A 25,283-nucleotide genomic window follows, 5' to 3' on the forward strand; every position below is an offset into this window, starting at 1 on the left:
AACGTTAATGTCCCCGCAAACACCTCCTGCTGTTGCCGTTACATTGTGTTAACATGGTGGGTGTAGGAAATAAAGACACCTCACTATTTTAGACTGTCACATGACAACTGTGAAAACATAAAAGCAGAAATTTGTGGCATTTTTAAAAATGTTTTTTTTTTAAAGAGGGCATGGTCGCTTTGTCAAAATGTTACCCACCCAGTCAGCTGAAGCCAAGTTAAGACATTCATGTGTTACTAAAAACTCAGAGGGAAGCCTTCCTGCTCTTATTTCTACCTTAACTGTCAGATAACTGAGCCACAATATTTATTTTGAAAGCAAACATTTGAGCAACTGCTAACAAAGTGGCATCTAATGCTGACATTCATCAGACATGGTAATTCATTTTCGCTGGATTCAAGCCTAAAAGGAGCTTAAAATTCACCTGTTATTCCATTAATATTTACTTTTTTTCAGTGAGTGCTTGTTATATTGGTGAATTATTGCTTATAATACTCTTTAGCAATACCATAGCTTTTCTTATCATCACGTAAACGGCCTGTGACGTCTGAATAATCGTTGAAATGAATGTGACAGTTACAAAGTAAATTCCTGTTGCATCCTTTTTAAATACAACGTTTTACTTATTAGCAGGTGCTGCTGAGTGAGTTTTGGGTTTTGCAGTAAATTATTGGTTACAAGTATACACACCCTGCCTACATATAGCTGCATTTAACTTCAACTCTCACACAGTTTGGTCTGATGTGTGGTTTCTGAGTGTATGGGCTCATCATAGCATATGCCTGGTGGTCTTCTGAGGGCCCCTCACATCTTTAACCTCAGTAAAGTGCAGATGGAAATGCTACCTCAGTGTCGAAAAACCTTTTTTGGTGTGTGTGCGTGTGTTTGTGTGTTGGGTGGGGGATGCAGGACAAATGAACACCAGCAGTTAATTTTTTCTTTTCCCCAGAAGAGTCATGTGGTCAAGTTGGGTTTGAGGGAGGGGGGTTGGGGAGTAGAGGTGTGGGCAGTTTTTTTTTAAACTTTCAGTTAAAGCCACCTGCAACAAGCTATGCAATGATGCACTACCAGAACAGATTTCCAAACTTAAAATTTTAGTATAGTAGGATGTTATATGTTATTATGTTAGTATAGAAAACTGCAATTCTCTCTTTGAAATCTAAATAGCATATTTCACATTTACTATCTATCATCTTTAAACATAAATAATCCTTGATAGGAGGATAGGAATGGAGATCCTGAAAGAATATTACTGTAAGTTGCTTTCTGTCACAAAATAATTCAGCACTGAAATGGTTATTGATTAGTAATTTAAAGACAAATATGAAAATCCATCAAGTAAAAATAGTAGACATTTCTTTTTCAGCTTTGACCTTCAACATCATATCTGTTTTTTGGCTGTTGGTCATACAAAATGAGCAGTTTAGAGACATGTCTTTTGGCTCTGGAAACCAAAAGTGCACATGTTGTCATTCTTTTTTACCTTTTGTAAATTGTAATATTAATTGAAAACAAAAATTGGGGCCAAAATTATTACAATTGCACTGCCTATTGTACTGGACCCTCCACCAGACACCTGTGGGCCCCTATGATCATCAACACTTTTCACAATAACACAGATGCTGACCCTGCGTTGGGACAATTGTGTAACCTATATTTTCACTTTAAATATAGCCTGACATATTGCAGTAGTGTTAGGGGTATTCAAACTCTCATGTAGAAGTAGCAACACCACATGGTGAAAATACTCAATTACTGTTGAAATTTATGTATTCAAAATGTTCTTTAAGTAAAAGTACTATATTATCAGCAAATGTACTTAAAGTATCAGAGGTAAAAGTACCCATTTTATAGCAGAACCTTCTGTCAAAGCTATGTTATTACAGATAATATTATTGTAGATCATAACATTATTATATTATAATCTGAAAAAGTCACCAGTAACTCCAGCAGTCAGAAAATGTAAAAAGCACAATATTTTGCTTCTGAAATGTGGTGGAATGGAAGTATAAAGTCACAGGGAAATACTCAAGTAAAGTACAAGTGCCTCAAAAAAGAACATTAGCAAAATGTACTTAAAGGACCAGTGTGCAGGATTTAGTGGCATCTAGTGGTGAGGTTGCAGATTGCAACCAACTGAATACTCCTCCCCCTCCCGTCCCCTTCCAACTGCGAAAAATGAGAAAGGCCCTCTCTAGAGCCAGTGTTTGCTTTGTCTGTTCGGGGCTACTGTAAAAACATGGCGGTTCAACATGGCAGCCTCCGTGGAAGAGGACCTGCTCACCTAATTTTTTTCCTCAGAATGGCGACGTCACTTACCCTACTCTGACTCTGATTGGCTAGTACTCGTTGCCTTCATTGGTTGGGTTGTTTAGGTTTAGGCATGAGGAGTGAGATTGGTATGGGTAAGAATATCAGGGTAAGCCAATCAGAGGCAGAGTAGGCCGGGTCATGACTACGCTATCCTGGGAAAAAAATATTCCCACTCACTCCCTATGTAGATATAAAGGGCTCATTCTAAGGTAACAAAAACAAAACAATTCTTATTTTCAGGTGATTAAACACTAATTAAAACATACTTGTGAATATTACACTCCATTTCTGCTAGCTGATTCTCTTAAATCTTAATTTACAGTCCACCACCGGCATAAGTGCACACATCATCATGTGTGGCTGGACCCGGCGTCTTAAAGCGCCTTTACCACACTGATGTAAACCGAGAAGACATATCGATTATTCATCGTTTTCTTTGTGTCTGTTTTTAAACCTACATCAATTAAAATGAGGCTTTGCATAGCCCACTATTATCAGAGGTATACTTCTGCTTATATTGAGTACACAGAACTTTGCAGGTGGTTTTAACAAACCAATAAAATCACTCCAGTCAATAGAAAGAGATTTTTCTAAAACATGCTTCCTTTCCTAAATGTCACGGGATAAAACTGGAATTCAGTCTCTCCTCTATGCATTGTATTTTCTCGATTAGTGTGGCGGAAATTTGTGGCAGCAACATGGGATTATATTTCTCAACTGAGCACTACAAAGCAAAACCCGATCCGCTGCTATTACGTAACAGCCGGTGACATAACTCTCTCCAGCCTGGGACGGTCAGGGCGCACAGAGAGCGCGGGGACGGGAGGGGGAGGGGGGTTGGGGGACCGGAGCGCACGGCTTGTGAACGGCCGGCCGGTCCAGCTGCACTCTCTCCTCTCAGCTGCCTCGGGGGGGGGAATTGAATTATTTCAAAACAACCACGGCAAGAGGAGGTGTACTGTTGAACGAGGGAGCCTGATTTAGAGGGTAAGAAGATGATGGTCGACTTTTGGGACCCGCTGTAAGGACAGAAAGGAGGCGAGATGGCAGTGCATGTCTTCAAATGCCTGCGCCGGCCCGGGCGCTAGAACAACAGGTAGTATGGGTTTTGTCAAATTACCTACTGAGTCAAATGGCGGCAGGTAGAGTTCAAAACCGACTAATTTAGCAGGCGTCTGTGGTTTTGTGTGTGTGTGTGCGCGTGCGTGCGTGTGTGTGTGTGTTTGTGTTTGAGTGAGAGGTAGTGTGTTTGTAGGGCCACACAGTGTTTGGACAGGAGAGTTATGGAATATGAGGAGCCCGACGTGCCCCCAGCTGACACCCCCATCAAAAGAGGTAAGAGGATCCATCAGTGAGGTTTTACTCTGCACATTACATTTTGCTGTAGCATGTGTGGGCCACTTGAACTGTAATGTCTCTGCAAGCAGAGGGCTTTTGCAGGACTATGTAATAGTTTTGGCTGATTTATTTTTAGGTTTCTATTTAAAATGTTATTTTGTGTCTTTATCTTCCTCTCCCTTTTAGATAAAGTAAGCCATGCTCTTATCTCCCAGCATGCCATTCTCTGCCCACTCCCACCCACATCTATCCTTTCCTAGCTCACACTTTATCTCATTCTGCTCACCTTTTGTGCACCAGACCTTCACTGTGTTTCTCTCAGCCAGTGTTCAATAGTATCTTCTTTCCCTCCACTCTCATCCATCTTTACTCCATTAACCCACCTCATCCCCTTTAACTGCGACGTGGTTAAGGTGTTGTGTGAGCGGGTAAGAATGGCAGTAAGCCGGAGTAATCCTGGGGATTAGCTCTTATTTTGCTTCTGTTTTTGGTCAATGCTTTTCTATTCAAAGCCTCTCCCCAGCTAAAATCAAACCGTTGGCAGTCATTTGAGATAAGACACCTTGTCCCTCTGCCACAGAAACCCACTGTGCACCTTGTCTACAATTGTCCTAGCATGACATCACAGTTTGCTAAAGTTTTAAGTGTCTGGCTGAATCAGTGTTGACTATTCAATCAACATTGTCACTCATGGCTCTGTTCAACGGATGTGATGTGCAGAGTGAAGAGTTTATTATGTGGTTCATGGTAGAATAATACTCCCATTACTAGTGAAAGTCCTGCATTTTAACTGCACTTAAATTTCATGTTCACAAAAAACATCCACTTATCCTACTGCACTAAACCATGCAGATAGTTTCGGTTTTATTTGACGCTTTTGAGCGCTGAAAAATGACTTCAGCAAAAGTCAACAGTCATGTCTCTCTCCGGAAATGATTTCCTGGGTACTGTAGATAACCTACAGACCTAATTGTCAACAGTTTCAATCGGGAACTAATTTTCATCAATGACATAAAAGGGTGAAAACTGCCAGCAGCAGAAGTAAATTTAGTGGTATTATATATACGGTATATAAAGAGATATTAACAGAAAGGACAAGAACAAAAGCAGATAATGTTAAGTACTTATCATAAGTGTATCTGTTAGTTATGTGTACACAAATGTGGTATTAATTGGTAGAGTTTTGATGCAGAAAGAAAGGTGCTGTAAGATTAAAAGTAAAGTAAATTTTAATTTTTAGGTACAGTAGAGTTAATCTCAAACACAATCACAGCTGTTTCCTGCATCATATTGTGCTATTAACAAGCCAAGACATCCTCAATTATATACACTGTAGACAAATATAGACCAGTTTTATACCACAGTTCATCTTAAAAGTAAAAAGCAACATCAGCTAACTAATCAGGTAATGGAACTGCTGTGATGATGTTTTTTTAGTCTGGTTAAAGTTTGAGTGTGGTTGTATAGTTTTTCATACTGCTGAGAAGGCTCCACTTAAGGCGATGAGTGTCTTGGTTTTAGTGGCTGTTGTGGGTGTTTTGTCATTTTTCTCGAGTACTGGGTTTTACTTTCTGGTACTGCTATGCATTGCTTTTTCTCCTTTCTGCGGGAAAAAATTTAGCTCCTGTTCATCATTTGATAGGAAAATGTCTGTGGTGTCCCTCAGGGATCTATTGTTGACCCGTTCCTCTTTTCCATTTGTACTGTATTTTCAGTCATATAACTGTAATTTGCAAACATAATATTGGCCTCTATTGTTGCAGTATTGACACCCAGCAATATCTTTCTGTAAACTAAGATTTTTAATTTAAATGTATCATTATTAGACCCAAAACACCTTGGTTTTTCTACTAATGTATTTTGAAATTCTTAAGTCATTTTCAAATCATTCACGCTGTCAGTAAAAGGCCAACATGTTTAGACAGTTATGTATTGGGTTTTTTTTGAGGGGGGGGGGAGTAAATCAACACAAACATCTTCTGCAACACTGCGCATGCACAAACAAAAAAACAAACAAAAAAACAAAGACATACAAACAAACGGAGAAACTTTAACTAGTAAGAACATTAACAAGTCCCACATAGAAACCCCCCTCCCCTGATTACATCTAGGCTATAGATCAAGCGCCTCCATAATCTGACCCCACACTTTCTGGAACTGCTAGATAGGGATTTTCTAGATAGTTTGTATTGTTATGTATGTCTACAACAAGAAAAATACATTTTTAACCATAGTGAAACTGTTGACCAGGCTTTGATTTTGTCACACCTCGACTATTCTGACTATCCTTTTTTATCCGCATTTAAGCGTCACCTCACCTCACAAATTTATGGTGTTTTTTTGTTGTTGTTGTTTAGTTTAGTTTTTTTATGAGTCAGTGCTGCTGATTTATGAACCCAAGATCCTCAGGAAGCTCTTTTAGCACAAAATATTTAGTGTAATTGCACATGTTGGTCAACAACTTACTGTAATCCAACTAATGTGTAAAATATTCTTCATCAGTGTTGCTTTTAAATGAATTTATACACTTTATATTCAGTATTCAGTATCACATTCAGTATCACAAGTATTCAGTGTTTGTTTTCATATTTTATTATTGTATTTTTAGTTATTTTGTAAATTACATACATTGCATACATTTGCTTCTTAATTTACTTACTTATGTTTACTATTTATCCCAGCCAACATAAACGTATTAAAAAAAACACCATCTGCCTTCATTTTACATACTCTGTGTTTACACTGGCACACGAGTTGAAGAGTACAGTGATGTTAATGAAGTAGCTTGTCTGACTTTAATATATTTCTGTTATTTTGTATCTGGTGCTGTGCTTTATATTCAGGCAAAGTTCTTGGCCTACTCTCTTGTGTTCAGTGGTCTTCGGTGCTGTTATGTAATGCAGCAACTGTCACTTCAGCAGTCAGCTTAGATGTCAGAGTGTAGAGATGAAAGTGCAAGTAGGACTGATGAGTTGTGTTGATGTTTGTGTCTCTGCAATCACCCGTAGTGCTTGATGGTCACGTACAGTGAATGTGTGTTTGTATGGTGGTCAGTTTACGAATTTGCTGACAGGTGTGTGTTGCTAAATATCTACATTGCTGTATCACTTGTTTGGACAGAAGCCGATATTGTTGTTGATTGCGCTATATACCTTTTTCCTGTCACATGCACTAACAACATCTGTTTATTATTCTGTGTAAGGATCACTTTTAATAATTCAAAATTAAATTGTTCATTGTATTTCATGAATAACAGTGACGGCCCTAAAATTCAAAGTGTGTTTCAGGTGACTCTAAATAACGGAATTATTTCTGTTGATAAAAGTGTGTAATTTACCAATCAACCAAACCAGGAATTCAACAGATAAAGAATATATTACAAATTATTTTAATATATTTTGTAAAGAAACTGTTGTACATTTCTAAAACTAAACGGAGGACAATCAGTCTTAACTCTCCTGGCTGAATCTCATGTAATGTAATGCTTATGTAATTGTTTAACATATTAATATTGCTGTATAATCCCCAAGCCCGCTGAAACATTTAAAACCCATCAAAGAATTTAAAAAGGCAAAAGTTTGTTCTGAAAAGTTCCTTTTTAACTATGATATAATTTAATTGATCATAAATCTTTTCTGTTTTATTTAGAAATCACCTTAAAACTCTTGTTCAGTTAGTGTTGAAATTTCTAAATTTTCCGCGTGTGTGTGCACTGCTCTGCTTTCATTCCATGCTTTCTGCTTATGAAGCAAAACTGATTTGATGAGGGGAGGAAAACAGTGGAAACCACAGAGGGCCTGATCAGGCGCCAGACAAAGACCGGCTAGCGCTACGTCTTCCATTGATACTTATCTCCCCTGCCTTCAGACCTCTCTGTCTCTCTCTCACACACACGCACACAGATACAACTCCAGAAATAAACACCTTGGTTCAGTACCGACCCTCCACGCATTTACTCACACTCATTGCGATTCAGACTTTCTCACAATTGTGGTCGAACAGGCAGACAAAAAAGAAGACCTGTTGCTTCACAGACACCCACCTTCCTTTACCTTTATCTTCTGTGTGTGTGTGTGTGTGTATGTGTGGTGTGAGTGTGTATGTACATGCACCAAAGAGTCACACCAACATAACATACACACAGCGGTGTAAATAAGAATCCTATTAACACTAGGCTTCTTATCTGTCCACAGTCCTTTTGTACATTGGAAAAAATAAGTACTGCGTTTTAAAAAACCCTGTACCAAACTGCCACCATGAGGAGTTTTTCACTGTTGAGTGTTTTAGCTCCAGTTTAACTTTAAGCCTGGGTTAGTTTCTGACACATTTCATGCTAATTCATTCTCACATATGTTAGATAACTGCGGTGTAATATCCTCATTTGCATCTGAAGTTATATCATACATTTGATTCTCACAGTGAACCGCATTAAGCATCATGATTTCACTGCTAAATAAGCTAAATAAGAAACAAATACACCATTACAAGTAAAAGTCCTGCATTCAAAATTGTATTTAAGTAAAAGTAGAGTAAAAGTATTGGCAAAAAACTTTACTTACTTTTCAAAGTCTCCAAAGTAAACATACTCCTAAAGCGGAACTTCCCCCGGTTAGTGTCATATTATTAAATTATTGGATCATTTCATGTACTGTAAGTAGTACTTACGGAGCCACTTTTTTTATTCTGTTTTATACTGTAACTCCAGCTGTCAGATTAATATAGTAGAGTAGAAGTACAAAGTTGTAGAAAATGGAAATACTCAAGTAACGTACAAAACCTTTCGTTCAGGTTTCCACTTTTAATATTTGATGCAAAATTGGATCAATCAGAAAAAGCTGAAAGTCTGAAGTTGCGATTTTACACTTAAGTCAAAGCTTATTTTACAGTATTAAAGACTGATTCAATGTTTGAGCTTCAATGAGCCGAAACTAGTTTTCGTAGCTCTGTAACAGATCTCACATAAGCGTGTTTCCACCAGACACATCTGAGGTGTGTGTACAGTTTGAAGTACACACTACAAAGGCTGATGTTCTTATTTGTTTTGACATTTAATTACGTCTCTACTTGATTGGATGACTGTTGAGTATGTTCACATACATATATATGTGTGTTTCAGTTTTATGGTTTGGTGACATGACTCAATTCTGAGCTCCCTTTGATGAATCTGAATCATGTTTCAGAAGTACAAATTATACTTAAATACAGTACTTGAGTAAATGTACTTATTATTAAATGTACTGTAGTTATTTTCCAACACTGGCAGGTTTTAAAAACCAGGTTGAAACGTTAAAAGCAGCGCTAACCATACAGTGTTTAGGGGTTCAGTGTGTGGTTTTGGTTTAACCTGAGTTTAAGTTTAATGTGCTAAGCTCATGAGTACATTACAGGCTGTGTTTGTTCACCTGGATGCTCATCTTAACTTGTAGGAGAATGTACAGTAAATGTTTGTTCAGTTTTGATTCACTAACTTCATCTTTTCTCCCACAGACGGAGCCGTGTCCAAGAAGACTCATTTGAGTAAGTGCTTCATGAAATACTGTATCTGTTCGTGTTGGCGTGTGTGTGTGTGTGTATGCATGTGTGTTTGTATGTGGTGATGACATTGCTTGTGTTTGTGCTAGATATTTGTGCATGCATTGCGGTTAACTTCGTAGTTAGTGAACATACAACATTGCACCTGTACAGCAACACACACACACACACACACACACACACACGATGTGGTGTGGAGTTGGGCCATTAGCAACACAGTGTGTGCTGTGTGTTGCACCTGTGCTGCCCCCCTCACACACACACACACACACACACACAAAAACACATATATACCACATACACACAGTGATGAAAATACCAACTACTATGGCTTTGGCACTTTGGCATCTGAATGCAGATGACAGTGATAACATCTCATCTTTTTTTAACTTCTCTGGTTTAACACTTTCTGCCACAACTTTAAAACACCTGGGTGTGTTATCAAGTGTTAAGATGCTGTGCGTAACCTCCATGTTAGGTGGTGTGATGATAAGCAAATTGAGCATTAGCAATAAGGGTTTTACTGGTCTTTGCTTGTGAGTGAGCGCACGTGCATGTACAGTAAATTCGGCGTCCTGTACAGCTGCACAACAGAGAAATCATTCAGAATTTTGCTTTGGAGTTTAGCAGAAAGGAAGCGGGACAGGATACAGAGCAATGGGGGTCTTGTGTCGTTTTGTGCATCAGTCAGGTGCTATAGATGGAGGGATGATAGATGAGAGTACTGAGGAACACAAGGGTTGATTGTAACTAAGTAAATTTACTCCAGTACTGTACCGCACAATTTTGAGGCACCTTTACTGTACTTAAGTATTTACATTTTCTGCATTTCAGAGGCAAATATTGTACTTTTTACACCGTTACATGTATCTAACAGATACAGTTACTAGTTACTTTGGAGAGGAAGATTTTAAATACATAAATTATGACCAGTTCATAAAATATGGATTGTTACAGACTAAACTACCCAGCAGTATATAGAGCTCAACATCAACCAGCTTTATTATTAAAATGCTGAATACACCTAAATTCATCAGTAATAATAATCCAGTAATATACTAAAACACTAAACACTAACAGGTGCCATTCTTTTACTTTTGCCGTAAGTACATTTTGCTCCTAATATACTTTTACATATCTGCCTCTAGATTATGAATACAGGACTTAAGAGAGTATTTGAATAGTTCGCTACTTTTACTCAAGTAAAAGATCTCAATACTTCTTGCCAGAACTTGACGGAAGATCTGCAAACTAAACCGTAAAAAAAGACTCAATCATAGAAAGAAGGAAAGATGTTGGAAAAAGAAAAAAATGATTCTTTAATTGATATATGTATTTTTTTTTTTTTTTTTTTTTTTACTGTCAGTGCAAAGAAACACCTGTGTGAAACAAAAGCATCAATAGGACACCTTTTAAAAATCAAACCTGAAGTGTGAGTTTGAGGACAGTGAAAAAATCAAATCTTACTCTACTGAAAGTCTTTTGAAACTTACATGTGTTTTTTCTGCCTCCCCATTTATTCCCGCTGACAGTGGTTTTAGTAAAATTCTCAGGGAGTCTTAAAGGTGCGAGACACTATAAAGCTTTTTTTTTTAGACGTGTGGTACAGAGTGAGGGGGTGACAGATAACAACAAAGGTATAAGGAAAAAGTACCTTGAGAAAAAAAAGCCAGGCCAGGGGACTGCCCCCCCCTTTCTTTGTCTCTCTCTCTCTCTCTCACTCTCACTCTCTCTCCCTGTCTCACACGCACACACCTATACACAAGCACACACACACACACACACACACTAACAAGGAAGGTGAGGCAGTGACTGACACTCAAAAGTCTCAATATGTGTGCTGAAGCTGCAGTGAGCACCCGACCCGGCTTGCTAAAGGACGATCAAAAAAACAGAAGGTTGAAAGAATAGGTGGTGCGAAAGAAAAGTGTGCGTCAGGAAAATAGACAAGAGTGAGACGAAAAGTGAGTTTGCGAAAGTGGGACAAACGTCTGAGACGAGTGGAGGAGTGAGGATGATGCGAGGTAGGGATGAAGTTCTTTGGTGGCTGAGGTGTGAGCATGTGTGTGTGTGTGTGAGAAAGTGAGTGTGTGTGGGCAGTACAATCAGATATTTTATCAATAAGATCAATTTAATCTTTTTTGGTCATTGTTACTCTTCATGCCACTCTGACATTATGATCTACGGTTGTAAAAGTTATGTCATGGCTGCGACCTGATGCTTCTGATTGTGTACGATATTGTTGTCAAGAAGTCTAATATCACGTTTAGCTTTTAATTAGCTGTATTTCTTGAGCTTTTATCAAATCCTTGACATAACTTAATATTCATGTAAACTCACATCAACTTTGTTGAACTTGATCTGGTTGTGTTTTTGTAAAGATTACCACTTTTAACATTTGACGCAACATTAGCTCAAACAGACTCTGCATTCACAATATTACACTTCTGTCTAGCTTATTTTGCGATTTTAACATTTTACTTAATGTTTGAGCTTTAATGAGCTGAATATATTTGTGGCAGCTCTGTAACAGATCTCACACAAACGTATTTCCACCAGTCACACGTGAGACGTGGCTACGGCTAGTTTAAAGTACCCGCTACGAAGGCAGACATTCTTATTTGTTTTGAAATGTTACTGGGTGTCTGCAGTGAGCTTGATTGGATGACTGTTGGGTACGTTCACATAGATGTATGTGTTTCAGTTTTATGGTTTGGTAATATGACTCAATCATGAGATCCCTTTGATGAATTTGAGATTTGAATCATGTCTCAAATATTTCTGCCCACTCTCACACTCCCACATATACAGTGCATCTCGGGAAAGTAGCAGAGCTGGTTTTAGGGGGCGAGAATTAGAGTACAGTTAGTTGTAAGTGTAATTCTTCTACTCTTTTTTTAAAAAGTTGCGTATGTGTTTAGTTCATCTGCAGAATACATATTGTTTAAAGTCATCATGTTTCCTTAGTCAGCAATCATGAAAGCAATCATTAGATATGAAATCTGAAACATTTGAGATGTTCAACACCCTTTTGCAAAAACTTCCATAAAACAAAACCAAATACAAACCAATGTAAAAACGAAAGAGACAGGAAAACAGGATGCTTCACAACCGCAGTGCATCAGTTCGAATGGACCGACTCCACACACAGACAGGATGCAGAGGAAATGCTGATACTATTGTGATCATGAAAATGATCATATATGTGATTAATTGCACAAAATACAAAAAGTACCTCAGACATATGGCGAGAAGAAGAAGCAAAAACACAACTTATGAGAAATAATTAATGTTGCAAAGTTGCTTACCCACTCCCTCTTTTGCAAAATGCACACTCACACACACACACACACACACACACACACAAGGAGAGATGCGTGCGCACACACACACACACACACACACACACACAGACATCTGCAGCTGCTTTTTAGATGGCGCCTAGATGCAGCATATCTCAGCCCTGCAGCTGTATGTGGATACTGTGAGAAGAGGGTTACTTAATAATTGTGTCTTCACTAGAGCTCTGATAATACACACTCACAGTCAAAATTTACACACACACACACATATTTCATATGGTTTTGTTGTGTTCGGGGGATTCCTGTGTAGATTCTTACTCAGTTTCTTTATCAGAAAGGATTTCCTTGTTCCTCTGTGTGCAGAAGCCTGCGCAGCACTTCCAAAGCAGCAAAGCGGTTGGCTTTAGATCAAAGCACACAAAATCGCAGGTGACACATTCCCCCCAAAAATATGGTAAATGCAATACAACAGTTGAGCTGATTCATACCCTTTGTGACTGTCAAAACATTACCTCCTTCAAAAACCTCCAAATTCAGACTTCACATCAAAGTAAAATATGGTAAATCTGATGCTAATTGCCATTCAGATCAGCTTTGATCGTTTCTCTTTTCCTCAGATAAGGTTTTGTAGGTAATTTTTTCCTGCTTTGTTGTTGTCAAATAATGAATGAAGTAGAATCTCAGTAGTGAAGGAGTTCTCACAGTTATCTAATAAACACCACAGTTTGATTCTCAAACATAAAGATATTAACACGTGTAGACTTCAGCTTTGAAATATATTTAACAAGAAATGTTTATTAACCAAATATTTCATACACAAAAGTGGTGTGAAATACTTCTATTAAAATATACCAGTTTGTCATTACTGGCAATTATTTTTATATTATCGGATGATGAATACTATTTTCTTTCTGCTTGTTTCTTTTTTATTTCTGCTCTTGGTTTTAAAGATCTTTAAATATAGATTTGTATTTGTGTTTTGAACGTAGCCCTAAATCATCGCTCCTCTTATTCAGACAGACAAATTTTAAAAAGTTTTTTTAAAATCCTGTTCGCACGGCAGAACCAGTGAATCTGAAGTTGGATGTGATATAATATATAGTAAAATATTAATAAAATAGTAAAAGTACATAATAGAATAATATTTATAGTAAATATGTATTTTATTTATTGTATTTTTAAATGCAAATGCACAAGAGTACCATGTATTCCATGTAATATTATTATTACATTTAATATTTCATGTTAACAAGGTATCGTATAAGGTATGGCAATATACTTCACCATATTTTTGCCCACATACCTTTTGATACAATAGCAAATATTGGGTGGTTATCATTTCATAATTTTTTTCATTACCCAAGTGAAGTATGATCTTTCAAAATATAAAAAAAATATTTTAAACTTCTTGCCGCAGCAAGATACTAAATTAAAATCTTTACAATATAACTGATATAAGTCTACAGTACATTTCGACAAAGTTCACGTTGTACATTAACAAAAATAGCTTTTATTTATTATTCACTGTAATAATAATTACAGTTTGTGTCATTTAAAATCTTAAGTGATGAGAACATTTAATTTGCAGTGCTGTTGTACATAAATAAAATGATCAAAATTATGTGTAATCTTCCTGTTTTGGGACTGATTGGTTAGCGATGTGTGTGTGTTTGCGTGTATGTGTGTGTGTGTGTGTGTATGTGTATGTATATGTGTGTATGTGTGTGTGTGGGTATGAGGTGTGTATACAAACTTTGTTAGCACTCTTGCTTGCGTATTTACCAAAGGTAAGCTTCCCGTCAGAGGAAAGTTGAGGTTTTCTGTCCGTTTACAGTGCAAAGAACAGACCGCTGACAAGGTGACTTTGGGCAGAGACTGATGAGCTGAGAGTGGTAATCTGTACCGTCCACCCCCCCACAGACGCCCCACATACATACACACACACACAAACACACACACATACTCCCCTGGGTGTCACGCAGAAGTTGCAAGAGCACTGAAATAAACTCTTTTTAGGTTTAAATCCTGAGATCAACTCATTCCTTCCTTTTTTTTTTAATTTCTTCAATATTTGGCATTTTGCAATATTTCCTTTTTCCCTCCAGATGTTTCTAAGTATATTTCAATTTTACGTTTCCCTTACACCCCCTATATTTAAGGTGATACAAATTCATGACTCGTTTTCACCCGTTCAGGTGTGTTAAGTTTGTATTAGAAAGCTTAGACAGTTCAATAGGAAGTCAGAAGACTCAGTGAGACACTTGCAACTATTGGTTCATGATTCTTTTTTGCTGTCGTAGAGTGTTATTTCCGACATTTGTAGGACGACACTGACAAATGTGCTTTTTTGCTGGTAACGTGTTACTCATTGATAACTCTGAATACTGATTGAAAGAAGGAAATCAGATCTCTGTGTAGCAGTGTCTTTGTATACTTTGTATGCGGAAGCGTGGGAGGTGGCACTCTTTTATTTTGACTGACAAACCAGAATATTTCCGTCACTGCTCATCTACTACACTCAAACCTCTTGTTAACATCATGTTGCACATAATACATTTGTTTAGGAGCTGGATTGGTTAATTTATTTCACTTCATTATAGATATGTTAATATAGCTTTGTGTGTGTGTGTATGCTGGTTTCATACTTACTTTGACACAGAAAAAATATAAAATGTACAGTTAATCCCCTTTTTACTGATTATTACTGAATATCATGCACATAAGCAGTAAAAATATCTTTCCACTCAGTAACCTTATTAATTGTGTTGCTCTGAGCGGTTGAGTAGGCCTGCTACATGAAGCAAAATAAGCTTTAATATTAAGGTATTTGCCAGTAAAAAGTGCTATTTTAGATTCATTGTACATTTACTTGTAAAACAAGCTCTGTTCACAAGGTATAATAATCCCTTCTGTCACAGAAAAATATACTAATGGAGAAAATAAAGGCAGTTTGTTCAGTATTTTTATCTCTCCATCACACACAGCAGGAGATGCTGGGTTTGATTGGTCTAGGCCTGTGGCTGGAGATAACAAGGTGAGACAAAAAAAGCTCACATAAGCCGGTGATTGTAAAGGATTCCTCAATGTTTATCCTGTGAAGTTAATTTCTTCTTACAGCTACTGTTGTCTTAATACTCTCAGGTTATCAAAGGCAGATCTTTGACAGGTGGCGGGTAGGCACTTTAGTTTAGCATTTAATTTCACCAGGTGCCACTCTAGTGTGTTATACTGTAGATTCAGTTGTCAAAGCTGCGATTGTATGGAAAGTTGTTGGAGGAGCAGTATTTGTGTGTGTGTGTGTGTGTGTATGAACAGTGAAAGGTTGTGGGTCACGGTGGATTTCCTGTTGTTTGAGGTTGACAATCAGAACTGAAATAGCGACGAGACCACTGATGTTCTCTTCGCCTATCCTGCACTGCCGATAGACATGCAATCGCAGTCGCAGCTCAGGATTTATGAAATAAATGACGATATTAAGCTCGCAAATAAATAATTCTGATGAGTGATTTATTTCACCAAATCATCCACGTGTTGTTTACAGTGCCAGCATCTTGTCTAATCCATGAATTACTCTAATGATCCTTATCATGGTGAATCTCGAGATGAATCGCCTGTATTAGTTACAGCTACATTCTTACCAGTTTTTTAGTGTGTGTTTCTGCATTATCTTATTGTAGATGCATGCTTCTACTGCACATATGTCTGTAGTTAAAAAGTGCATTTGTCCTCCTCGGGAACCTTCAGGTGATCCCTGTGGCACCAGATAAAGAGGGCACACACTGACACACTAACACACACTTGAGAAAAAATCTGACACAGTTATGCGCGGAAACGCAAATACTAAAAAAGCATCAACAAAGAGACGTAAGAGCTCGTCATTGCATTTGTGGAAGGAAGAGAGAAGATAATGAGAATAGATAAAAGGGAGGTTATTTAGTGTTTGAAAAGGAAAGACAATACTGCTTGCTCTGCTTTCTGAATGTGCTTCATCATCATTCAGTGTCACGGTCAATACATGATGCACGGTTCCTTATCTTTTTATCTGAGATTTGTTTCAAGATATGTACAACTGTTCCCACGTGTGAACAAGGTTCTGTATTTATGGTGCTTTAATAAATCAGATGAGCTCTGATTCTGGGAAGAAAAAAAATCACCACTAAGCAAAAGACTGATGGGTTTGAGAGCTTACAGAGATCAGGGGCATGGGGGGAGGTGAGAAGGGGATGGCCATTACTGGCAGTGATGAAGGAGAGTGAGTGCATTACTGGCAGCTGTGTCCTTTATGAGCGAGACAGAGAAGGATTCACAAAGAAAGAAATGACATGAAAGAGGGACAGTCACAGCGAAAGAGAAGCCAGTCAACCACTTGAAAGGACTCTGAGGTTTACACCTTCACATTCTCTGCCTTTCTCCATATTCCATGTCCTCAGAAGACTTTTGTTGTATTTGATGTTATTTTGTACATTATTATTAAGGCAAGACGTGCTTGAGAGGAAAAAACCTTTGGTTTACTCTGGTCACACAACAGTTGATAGATGTTTGAGGGAAAGTACAGCATAAGACAAGTTCTCACGGTGGGAATCACTTTCCAGTTTACTTCTTTGGGTGAAAATATGCCATGTCACAACGATGGTAGTTGGCAAATGTAACTATAGAGTGTAAGATTGATGTTTTATTGGGTCTTAAAATGATTTACAAATGACAAAAAATCAGAAATTCTTTAATATTATTCAAACATAATTTTATTGAAATTATTCCGTGCTGCCGTGTGCGTTCAGTGTTTGTGTGAAGATAGGAATCTGAGTTCATGAGTTCATATTAAAGTAACTTCATGTAGATTAATCTACATTATGATATCATACAACGATTAGGCTTTTTTACCTGTTTTTTTTTCAGTACACATTATTATTTGGTCAGTTGCCCTGGATTGTGTCATTTTGACATTTTAGCTTTTCACAGCATGTTCAGCTGCTGCATGAAGAATAGTTACGATACTGAAGGTTCATTAGCTTTGAATTTTACTTCTTGTTTGCTTGCTTGTGTAGCATCGCTGCTCATTCTTGGATCAGTTTTGTTTTGTCCCTCTTGGTCTATTGTCTGAGTGAAAATGCAGAAGAGGGCTGCATTTGAAAATGTTAACATAACAGCTTTTACTTCTGTGTTCAGCCCAAATTGAAGTTATCCCATGCAAGATCTGCGGTGACAAGTCCTCTGGAGTGCATTATGGAGTTATCACCTGTGAGGGCTGCAAGGTGAGATGACAGCATCAGACACACACATATCTTGTACATGTACAGACATATTACTTATCATGACTTCTCAATATTAAAGGAGCATTTTGACATGTTGGGAAATAAGATTCACTTTCTTGCAGAGATTTACATGACAAGATTGCTACCACTTTCATGTCTGTCTGTTCAATATGAAGCTACAAGTCAGCAGGTGGTTAATTTATCATAACAAAATTCAACTACCAGCACCTCTAAAACTCACTAATTAACTTGTAATATCTTGTTTGATGTCTTGTACAAAAACCGAAGTGTAAAAAACGCCACATAGTTGCTGGAGCCAGGCTAGCCGTTTCCTCCTGAGACAGTAAATTAAGTTAAACGGCTGCTAGCTCCCATTGAACAGACAGATATGAGTGTTATCAATCTAACGCTCTGTAAGAAAGCAGGGTATTTCCCCAAATGTCAAACTATTCATTTAACCATTAGATCGCTAGACCGATCTATTGGCTGATATTAACTTATTGCAGATATTTCGCCATAATTTTTTTAAGTTACAAGAAATGTCAGAATTGAAATGTCAAAGATTTTTTTGATGTAGTCTAGAAACTCTTTCTATCACATAATTTGTTCACTAGAGAGCACTGACAATTTATTTTTCAACTGTAAAATGTCTTGCTCACTACATAACTTGGTCACATCTTTAAAAATGCATTTATTTACTAACCAATATGCTGTTATCAGATTTTTGCAAGTCTCAAGTATCAATATTGGTATCTGCCTTAAAAATCCTGTATTTTTCGAACACTATTAATCATGTGGTACCCATGCCTCAGGGATTTTTCCGGCGTAGCCAGCTGCCCACTGTATCCTACTCCTGCTCCAGGCAGAGTAACTGTCAGATCGACCGGGCCAGCCGCAACCGCTGCCAACACTGCCGTCTGCAGAAGTGCTTAGCGCAGGGCATGAGCAGAGATGGTGAGGCACAAGCACAGCCACGCTGACAGACACACAGACCCACCATATTCTTCATTCACATTCATTTGCTTATTTTCATGGGTTTTATATTTGTCCCCCTTCAGCGGTGAAGTTTGGACGGATGTCTAAGCGCCAGCGGGACTCTCTGATTGCTGAAGTGGAGAGGCACCGACAGCAACAGCAGCAGCAGCAACAGCAGCAGCTTCAGGCAGACGCTCAGTCTGTTTTGTCCTACCCCAACAAGGCCCGTCAAGACCGCTCCCCGCAGCTCCTTCAGCCCATGGCTTCAGCCTACACCTTCACTGGGGAGGCTGGACTTCTGTCCTACACTACTGAAGTTCACCCTTACCTGATGTGCTCCCCGAACGACTCGCAGGTGTCAGACATGATCTATCGAAGCTCCGGTGTCTCTCCCTCATCTAGATCCCAGGGGAGGGGGGACAACAGCGGAAACTCTGACGTAAGAGGTGAGGCATTAGTGTGTGTGTGTGTGTATGCACTTCATTTTGTGCAACTCCCTTTGTCCTCATCTTCTTATTTCTTATTTGTCTCTCACTTCTATTCCCCATGTCAGTATTTGACTCCAGACAGCCACCTCATGATCTGATGGCGATTCATCCTTACAACCCACTGGAGGATCCTTACAGCCTCTATCCTCACTCTCTGCGTAATATAGGTGAGCAAATGGCACAGTTTGCCAACATGTACTTTTAACTAAAAGTGTGTTGTAATATTTATGAGTGCTTCTACTTTTTTCAGATGAGCTGTGTGCCAGCATTGTGCGTTCCCACAGAGAGACCTGCCAGTACAGAGTGGAGGAGCTGCAAGCTCTCAGATGGAAACTGTTCAGCAGGGAGGAGATCCAAGCCTACCAGAGCAAAGTAACCTGATTTCTGTCTCATATGCTGGTTATTCTCAGGTCTCTTCTTGCATTTGTGTGAACTTATTCAGACAGTCTCAAAACAAGTTGCAGTTTGGAGGGCTTGAAGCTGAGGCTACTTTTATGTTTGATGAATCAAACAGAAAACTGAGAAAACTTCATCATTTTCCCCTCCTCCTCTTCTCCCTCAGATCACACAGGAAGCTTATGCTTAATTCAAATTTTTACGTTTTTTTTACCCTGCAAAAACTTTTTCAGCAGGGCATCTGTTATAATATATAATTTTCTATAACATTTAAGCCCTTTTTGGATGATTTGATTGTCATATTGCAAACTCATTCTTGTGTCTTCCTCCTTTCTATTTTCTCCCTCCCAGTCAGTGGATGAGATGTGGCAGCACTGTGCCATTCGACTGACTGATGCCGTGCAGTATGTGGTGGAGTTTGCAAAACACATCCCAGGTTTCCGTATGTTGAGTCAGAACGACCAGATTGCTCTTCTTAAGACTGGTGAGTTTATCTGTCACTGACAAGAGGAGAACATCAACTTCACTCACAACCTTGAATTTCTCTTTCCTTCTTTTTACTGATACATGTTTTCTTCTTTTTCTTTTTCGCTCAGGTTCTATGGAGGTGGTTCTGGTGAGGATGAGTCGGTTCTTCAACACAGAGAACAACACTGTCTTCTTTGATGGGAAATTTGCTGGAACTGAAGTCTTCAAGTCTTTGGGTGAGGATGTGGCTCTACACAGAAGCGCTACTCAAACCATCTGTGTACATAAATATAGTGACTTATCAACGCTCTGTGGTGTCTTCTCTTGCAGCATGTGGCGATTTAATCGCAGCAGTGTTTGACTTTGCTCATGGCATGTGTGCTTTAAAGCTCACTGAGCAGCAGATTGCTCTCTTCAGTGCTCTGGTGCTGATCAATGCAGGTGAGATCTTTTTTTTATTGAGACAAATAATATATACAACATAAATTATACATACATACAGTACATTTACACACATGTATCTGGGGGGTCACATGTAATATGGCCAAAACCACCTCCGGGCCGCCAGTCTAAACACATCATGAGACTATCGGACCAATCTAATTCCCCCAGAGAAATACCATAACACATACATGTATACAAAACATACACACACCCACATACATCCACATCAATAATGTCATCAGTGTTGGGGAAACTACTTTAAAACTGTAGTTTACCAAGCTACCAGCAACTTCACAATGAAAAATAGTTAAACTACATCTGGAATCTTGTAATTTTACACGGAGGTACAACTGAACTGACACTGAGTAAAGTGTAGGTGTGTTTGAGGCAGCAATTGTTGAGGTGGAATCAGGAAAATGTACACATTTCTGGCCTGAATACTGTTTGTGATAGTATTCAATCGCAGACATCTTCACATCACAAACCACAGGTGACTTTAATAAAACATCAGGTGACCATCATTAAATGACAACTGTGGCCAATGAGCTGTATGACAAAAAACATCATGAGAATACTGTGAATATGTAGTTTGTAATTAATTACCTAAACTATGTGACCCAAAGTAGTACCAGTGAAAAAGCTACTGAGATTTGAATGTAGTTAAACTAGTAATTGAACTACATGTAGTTAACTACTACCCAACACTGAATGTAATACATAATAATAAACACACTCATGTACACACACACACACACACACACACACACACACACACACACACACACACACACACACACACACACACACACACACACACACACACGTGCATACACAAATTTTGTTGAATTAAATGTGTAATTATGTACAGAGGTAGGTAAATGGGCCAAAACAAACAAACAAAAGAAAATTAAATAGATAAATGATAATATAAATAATTGTAATAATAAATATAATTATATACATAAAAGAAAAAAGCTAATGGAGTTGACATCAGTGTATTGAGGTCCTAACTGGGTCAAGACAGGTCCACTGAACCAGCACCACAGGTGGGAGGGGTGAATGGGCGCCGCATAGGCTGAACCGCGACCCGCCCACCCCACAGCGTTCCATGGAAGAACGTAGCATATTTGTTATCTACAAATATGTACATTCAAGCGACACAAAAACACCTACACTAACAGCCCTATAATCCTCCATGACCTTTTCGTCCGCAGCACTTTGTCAGCAGAGGGCAGGGACAAAGAGCACGAGCCATTTTGTTTTTTTAACTGTCATCACACCTGTCTTTCACTCATGGTGCATTTAACTTTTCAGCTTTACAAAATAAAAAAGTGGGAAGGCAAGGTGACAGGATAGGCAGCATATTTATATTTTTGCACTCTATCAGGGAGCGTCCTGTACTGAAGTGGCTTCTAATCTATTATTTTGTTTACTTTTGGCATTTAGAGGAACATATTCTTCCCTTTAAGTTCTCAAGTGGTAAACTGATCTACATTTTTGGATTTTAAGCACCTCATAGATACACAGTACTTCATACAGCTGCAGGGCTGAGATATGCTGCATGTAGGCGCCATCTAAAAAGCAGCTGCAGATCTCTGTGTGTGTGTGTGTGTGTGTGTGTGTGTGTGTGTGTGTGTTCATTCATTTCATAAATTTGCACACAGCACCAACAGTTAATTGATCATATTTTATTGGCTTAAGTTTAGTTTATCCGTTTTAGTCAAATCTAGTATATTTTAGCCCAGTTTTTTTGCACTTAGTGAAACTGTCAAACCAGGACAGTTTTTGTAAAAGTATCCAGTCTCATAATTCCTCAAAAAATCAGTGTTTTAACAAATTGAACAAATGGCTTTTTAAATGAGTTTCTGCCAAAACTTCAATGCTTTCTTGACTGATATAAGTTTTCTTTTTTGTCATTGTTTCAATGACATTTTGCTTGTAGTTTCCATTCATTCATACACAGTGAGTTTCTCTGCCCCCTAGTGGCTGTCAGTAGACATGGATTTATTTACAGGCCACACAGTGAACTCAGGCTAATCATACTGACAAGAGTATTTTGTGCTAATGTAACTTTGTTAAAAATCTTATTTGCTTTTGTGGCTGTCTTTCTGTGCAGATCGGCCATGTCTGGAGGATAGAGGCAGGGTTCAACGAGTGCAAAGAAGTGTGGAGTTAGGCCTCACACACATTCTACACCGAGACCACCAACAAAGTCTAATGCATAAGGTACGTGTCTTAGTAAAGAGCAGATAAATGCTGTTTAGGCCTCTGATTGGGTTTTAAAAGTGAGCATATTCATTCTTTGATCTGCATGAACGTGCACACATTAAAACACATAACTATAAAGTCTAAATGTGTGTGTGTGTGTGTGTCCTCTCTGCAGCTGCACCAGAGGATGGAGGTGTTGCGTTCGCTGTGCAGTCTGCACATGGAGAAGCTGCGCTGGTTCAGTCAGCGTTACCCGCTCACCGCTCACTCTATGTTCCCTCCACTCTACAAGGAGCTGTTCGCCTCTGAGGCAGAGCTGCTGCCGGGGACCACTCAATGATAATTCATGAGAATATGGAAAGACACATTTGTACATACATACACATAATTTTAAGTCTCATCTTCTCGACAGAAACTATTTTTCTAAAAATGGGAAATGAATAAGACAAGCACAATAGTCATAGGGTGTTCACTATTACATCACGTCTACAGAGCTTTTTGAGGTAGATTATGTCAAACATAAATTTCAGTATTTTGATAGTTTAAGACTATTTTTGATTATTCCAGGGAAACATGTATTTTGTTGTTCCTTGATGATACTATGTCTGAGTACATTGTCAGTGGGGTACAGGTTTCATTTTCTCTCAGGTTGTGCTGTTGTGATTCTGTGTTACAGTGTGTTCAGACATATAGATTCAAACAGGCAGGACACCAATCATTGTCTTTTGAAACTTGAAGTCCACTTTAAAGCCCACCTAAAAACTAAACCGTGAGTATCACCGCCTACTGAATTGGAAGGTGGCTTTAAAAAGGTATTTGCCAGCAGCTTGGATTCACAATAGTTACTTCAGTGATGACTCAGTTTCACCGTGGAAAAAAAAAAAAGTATCAAATCATCCATAGAAACTTTAAAACCACTCAAGCAGCATAACTTTCTCCTCTGTCCATTCGTGTACCAGAGGATGGAGGTGTTGCAGGCCCAGTATGTTGCAGACATCAATATTCTTGCTAATACGGCTGCTTGTTAAGTCCTTATACACCTCATCCTGTGTTTGATCCCCAAAAGATAGATTTTGGCTGTAGGTGGAAACTCTTGAGAGAGCACATGGGGAGTTTGATCTCAGTTGTTCCCAAACAATCTTTTGGTACTTCCCCAGTCTTTAAGGAGCATTCAAAATAGTGTGCGCCCACAACAAGTGATGCATTGACGCAGTTAATCTTGCAGCTCAGCATGATTGTTATGTGATATTGTTCCAGTAATGTTGGGTATTTCAAGGTAATTATCCTGCGAAACAAGAATTTCCTGCTACGGATAAAAAATAAATTTGTCAAATGCCAGTTAACTTTATGATCGCCCCCCTCTGTTTCCCACAGTTTGGCAATCTCAGAAAACGATTGCCCAAGTAGAGCTGAAACACTCCCAAAAAGCAAAAGACAACCTGCCTCTTTTGTATCTGTATGTCTATAGAGAAATGTTTCTCCTCAGGTTGATGTTGTCACAGATTGACTAATGAATTCTACAGAGCAGCAGTACCTCTAAAATGTAATCCTTTGTGTTTAAAAAGAAATCCTTACAGGCTTTTATATCTTTTGAGCTTTGAAAAGATGTGTTGCATTAAATGTAGAAAAAAAAAGATATATTTGGAGATATAAAAGAACTAGACGTCTCTTCCTCTGTGTGCAAATTGTTCCTTTTTTTCAGATTAACAATGCATATGTTTTGTTTTCTCTACATACTTTTGAATAAAGCCACGAGTAAAGAGGAAACGTTGAGAGGTTTCAGCATTAAAGTACTGTATGTCCAGATGTAGCCCTCTCTGTTCCTGGAGCAGATGAGATTATAATGAAGATGATTCCATGTAAATCTTCAAATAAACTGCTGAGGCTGTGACACCAAGCAGACTTCTTTCACTTTTTATCTGTGTTTGTGTAAAAGCAGCTTAATATAAACAGTTTTGAAAGAGAAAAAAAAAGATCCTCTCATGGATGAGAAAAATGTTTAGAAACTCACCAAAACCACTTTGTATACATAACACTCATAACTCTGAGATGATAGGCATGATTTATGTTTTCAGAAGAACATTGAAGAGCATCCAGATACACTGAAAAATCATAGCTGCGTCACTCAACAAAAGGGAAATATTAGTCATTGAGCGTGATCCTGCATCATACACAGGCCTGTGGAATATTTTTATTGGGTTGTCATACACGAAACCTGTTGCTAACTTGAGCAAGCAAAATAAAAGGCTCTGAGTCAACTGGTTATGTGTGGGTGTTGGCTAATAGAGGGAAGGAAAAGTAACTTTCTTAACTGTCATACGTAAATACGTAAACAGGACACCTTTACTTGCCATTTTGGGTGGCAACTTTTACAACCGGAGAGGTGTGATATTTCTTTCGAATTTCCTCTTCTGTGGTGTCGTCTTTTTTTCTTAGGTTTTTGTCAAGGTTACTTTTGCTGTTCAAAACCTCTGAAGTCCATTGAGATATTGAATGTGATATTGGGCAATACAAATAAACTTGACTTGACTTGATTCTTCCACTGAAATTGAAAAAAGCAACCACAA

The 25,283-nt window shown here is 38.4% G+C and overlaps 1 protein-coding gene across 2 annotated transcripts; it reads left to right on the forward strand.

Annotated features, from left to right (window-relative positions):
• Nucleotides 1–3,138: 3,138 nt before the first annotated feature.
• rorc (RAR-related orphan receptor C) lies at nucleotides 3,139–24,613 on the forward strand. 2 transcript variants are annotated; one of them, XM_044358631.1, is made up of 13 exons: nucleotides 3,139–3,409; nucleotides 3,485–3,648; nucleotides 9,139–9,168; nucleotides 17,652–17,737; nucleotides 18,550–18,691; nucleotides 18,796–19,158; nucleotides 19,266–19,367; nucleotides 19,451–19,572; nucleotides 19,948–20,080; nucleotides 20,193–20,300; nucleotides 20,395–20,505; nucleotides 22,625–22,734; nucleotides 22,892–24,613. In XM_044358631.1, exons 2-13 carry the CDS (start codon nucleotides 3,597–3,599, stop codon nucleotides 23,054–23,056), a joined length of 1,524 nt encoding a protein of 507 aa, XP_044214566.1. In that variant the 5' UTR covers nucleotides 3,139–3,409; nucleotides 3,485–3,596; the 3' UTR covers nucleotides 23,057–24,613. The 2 variants fall into 2 exon arrangements, with proteins under 2 accessions (XP_044214566.1, XP_044214565.1); XM_044358630.1 differs by having other exon boundaries at nucleotides 3,548–3,648.
• The last annotated feature ends 670 nt before the right edge of the window (nucleotides 24,614–25,283 follow it).

This window comes from Thunnus albacares, chromosome 8 (genome assembly GCF_914725855.1).
Source record: "Thunnus albacares chromosome 8, fThuAlb1.1, whole genome shotgun sequence".
Lineage (NCBI taxonomy): Eukaryota > Metazoa > Chordata > Actinopteri > Scombriformes > Scombridae > Thunnus > Thunnus albacares.

Excerpts from the sequence above, each read along its gene's own strand:
- rorc (XM_044358631.1), top strand. The coding sequence starts at position 3,597 with ATGGAATATGAGGAGCCCGACGTGCCCCCAGCTGACACCCCCATCAAA. Across the intron at positions 3,649-9,138 it reads TGACACCCCCATCAAAAGAG|ACGGAGCCGTGTCCAAGAAG; the intron begins GTAAGAGGATCC and ends TTTCTCCCACAG. Across the intron at positions 19,368-19,450 it reads TCACTCTCTGCGTAATATAG|ATGAGCTGTGTGCCAGCATT; the intron begins GTGAGCAAATGG and ends TACTTTTTTCAG.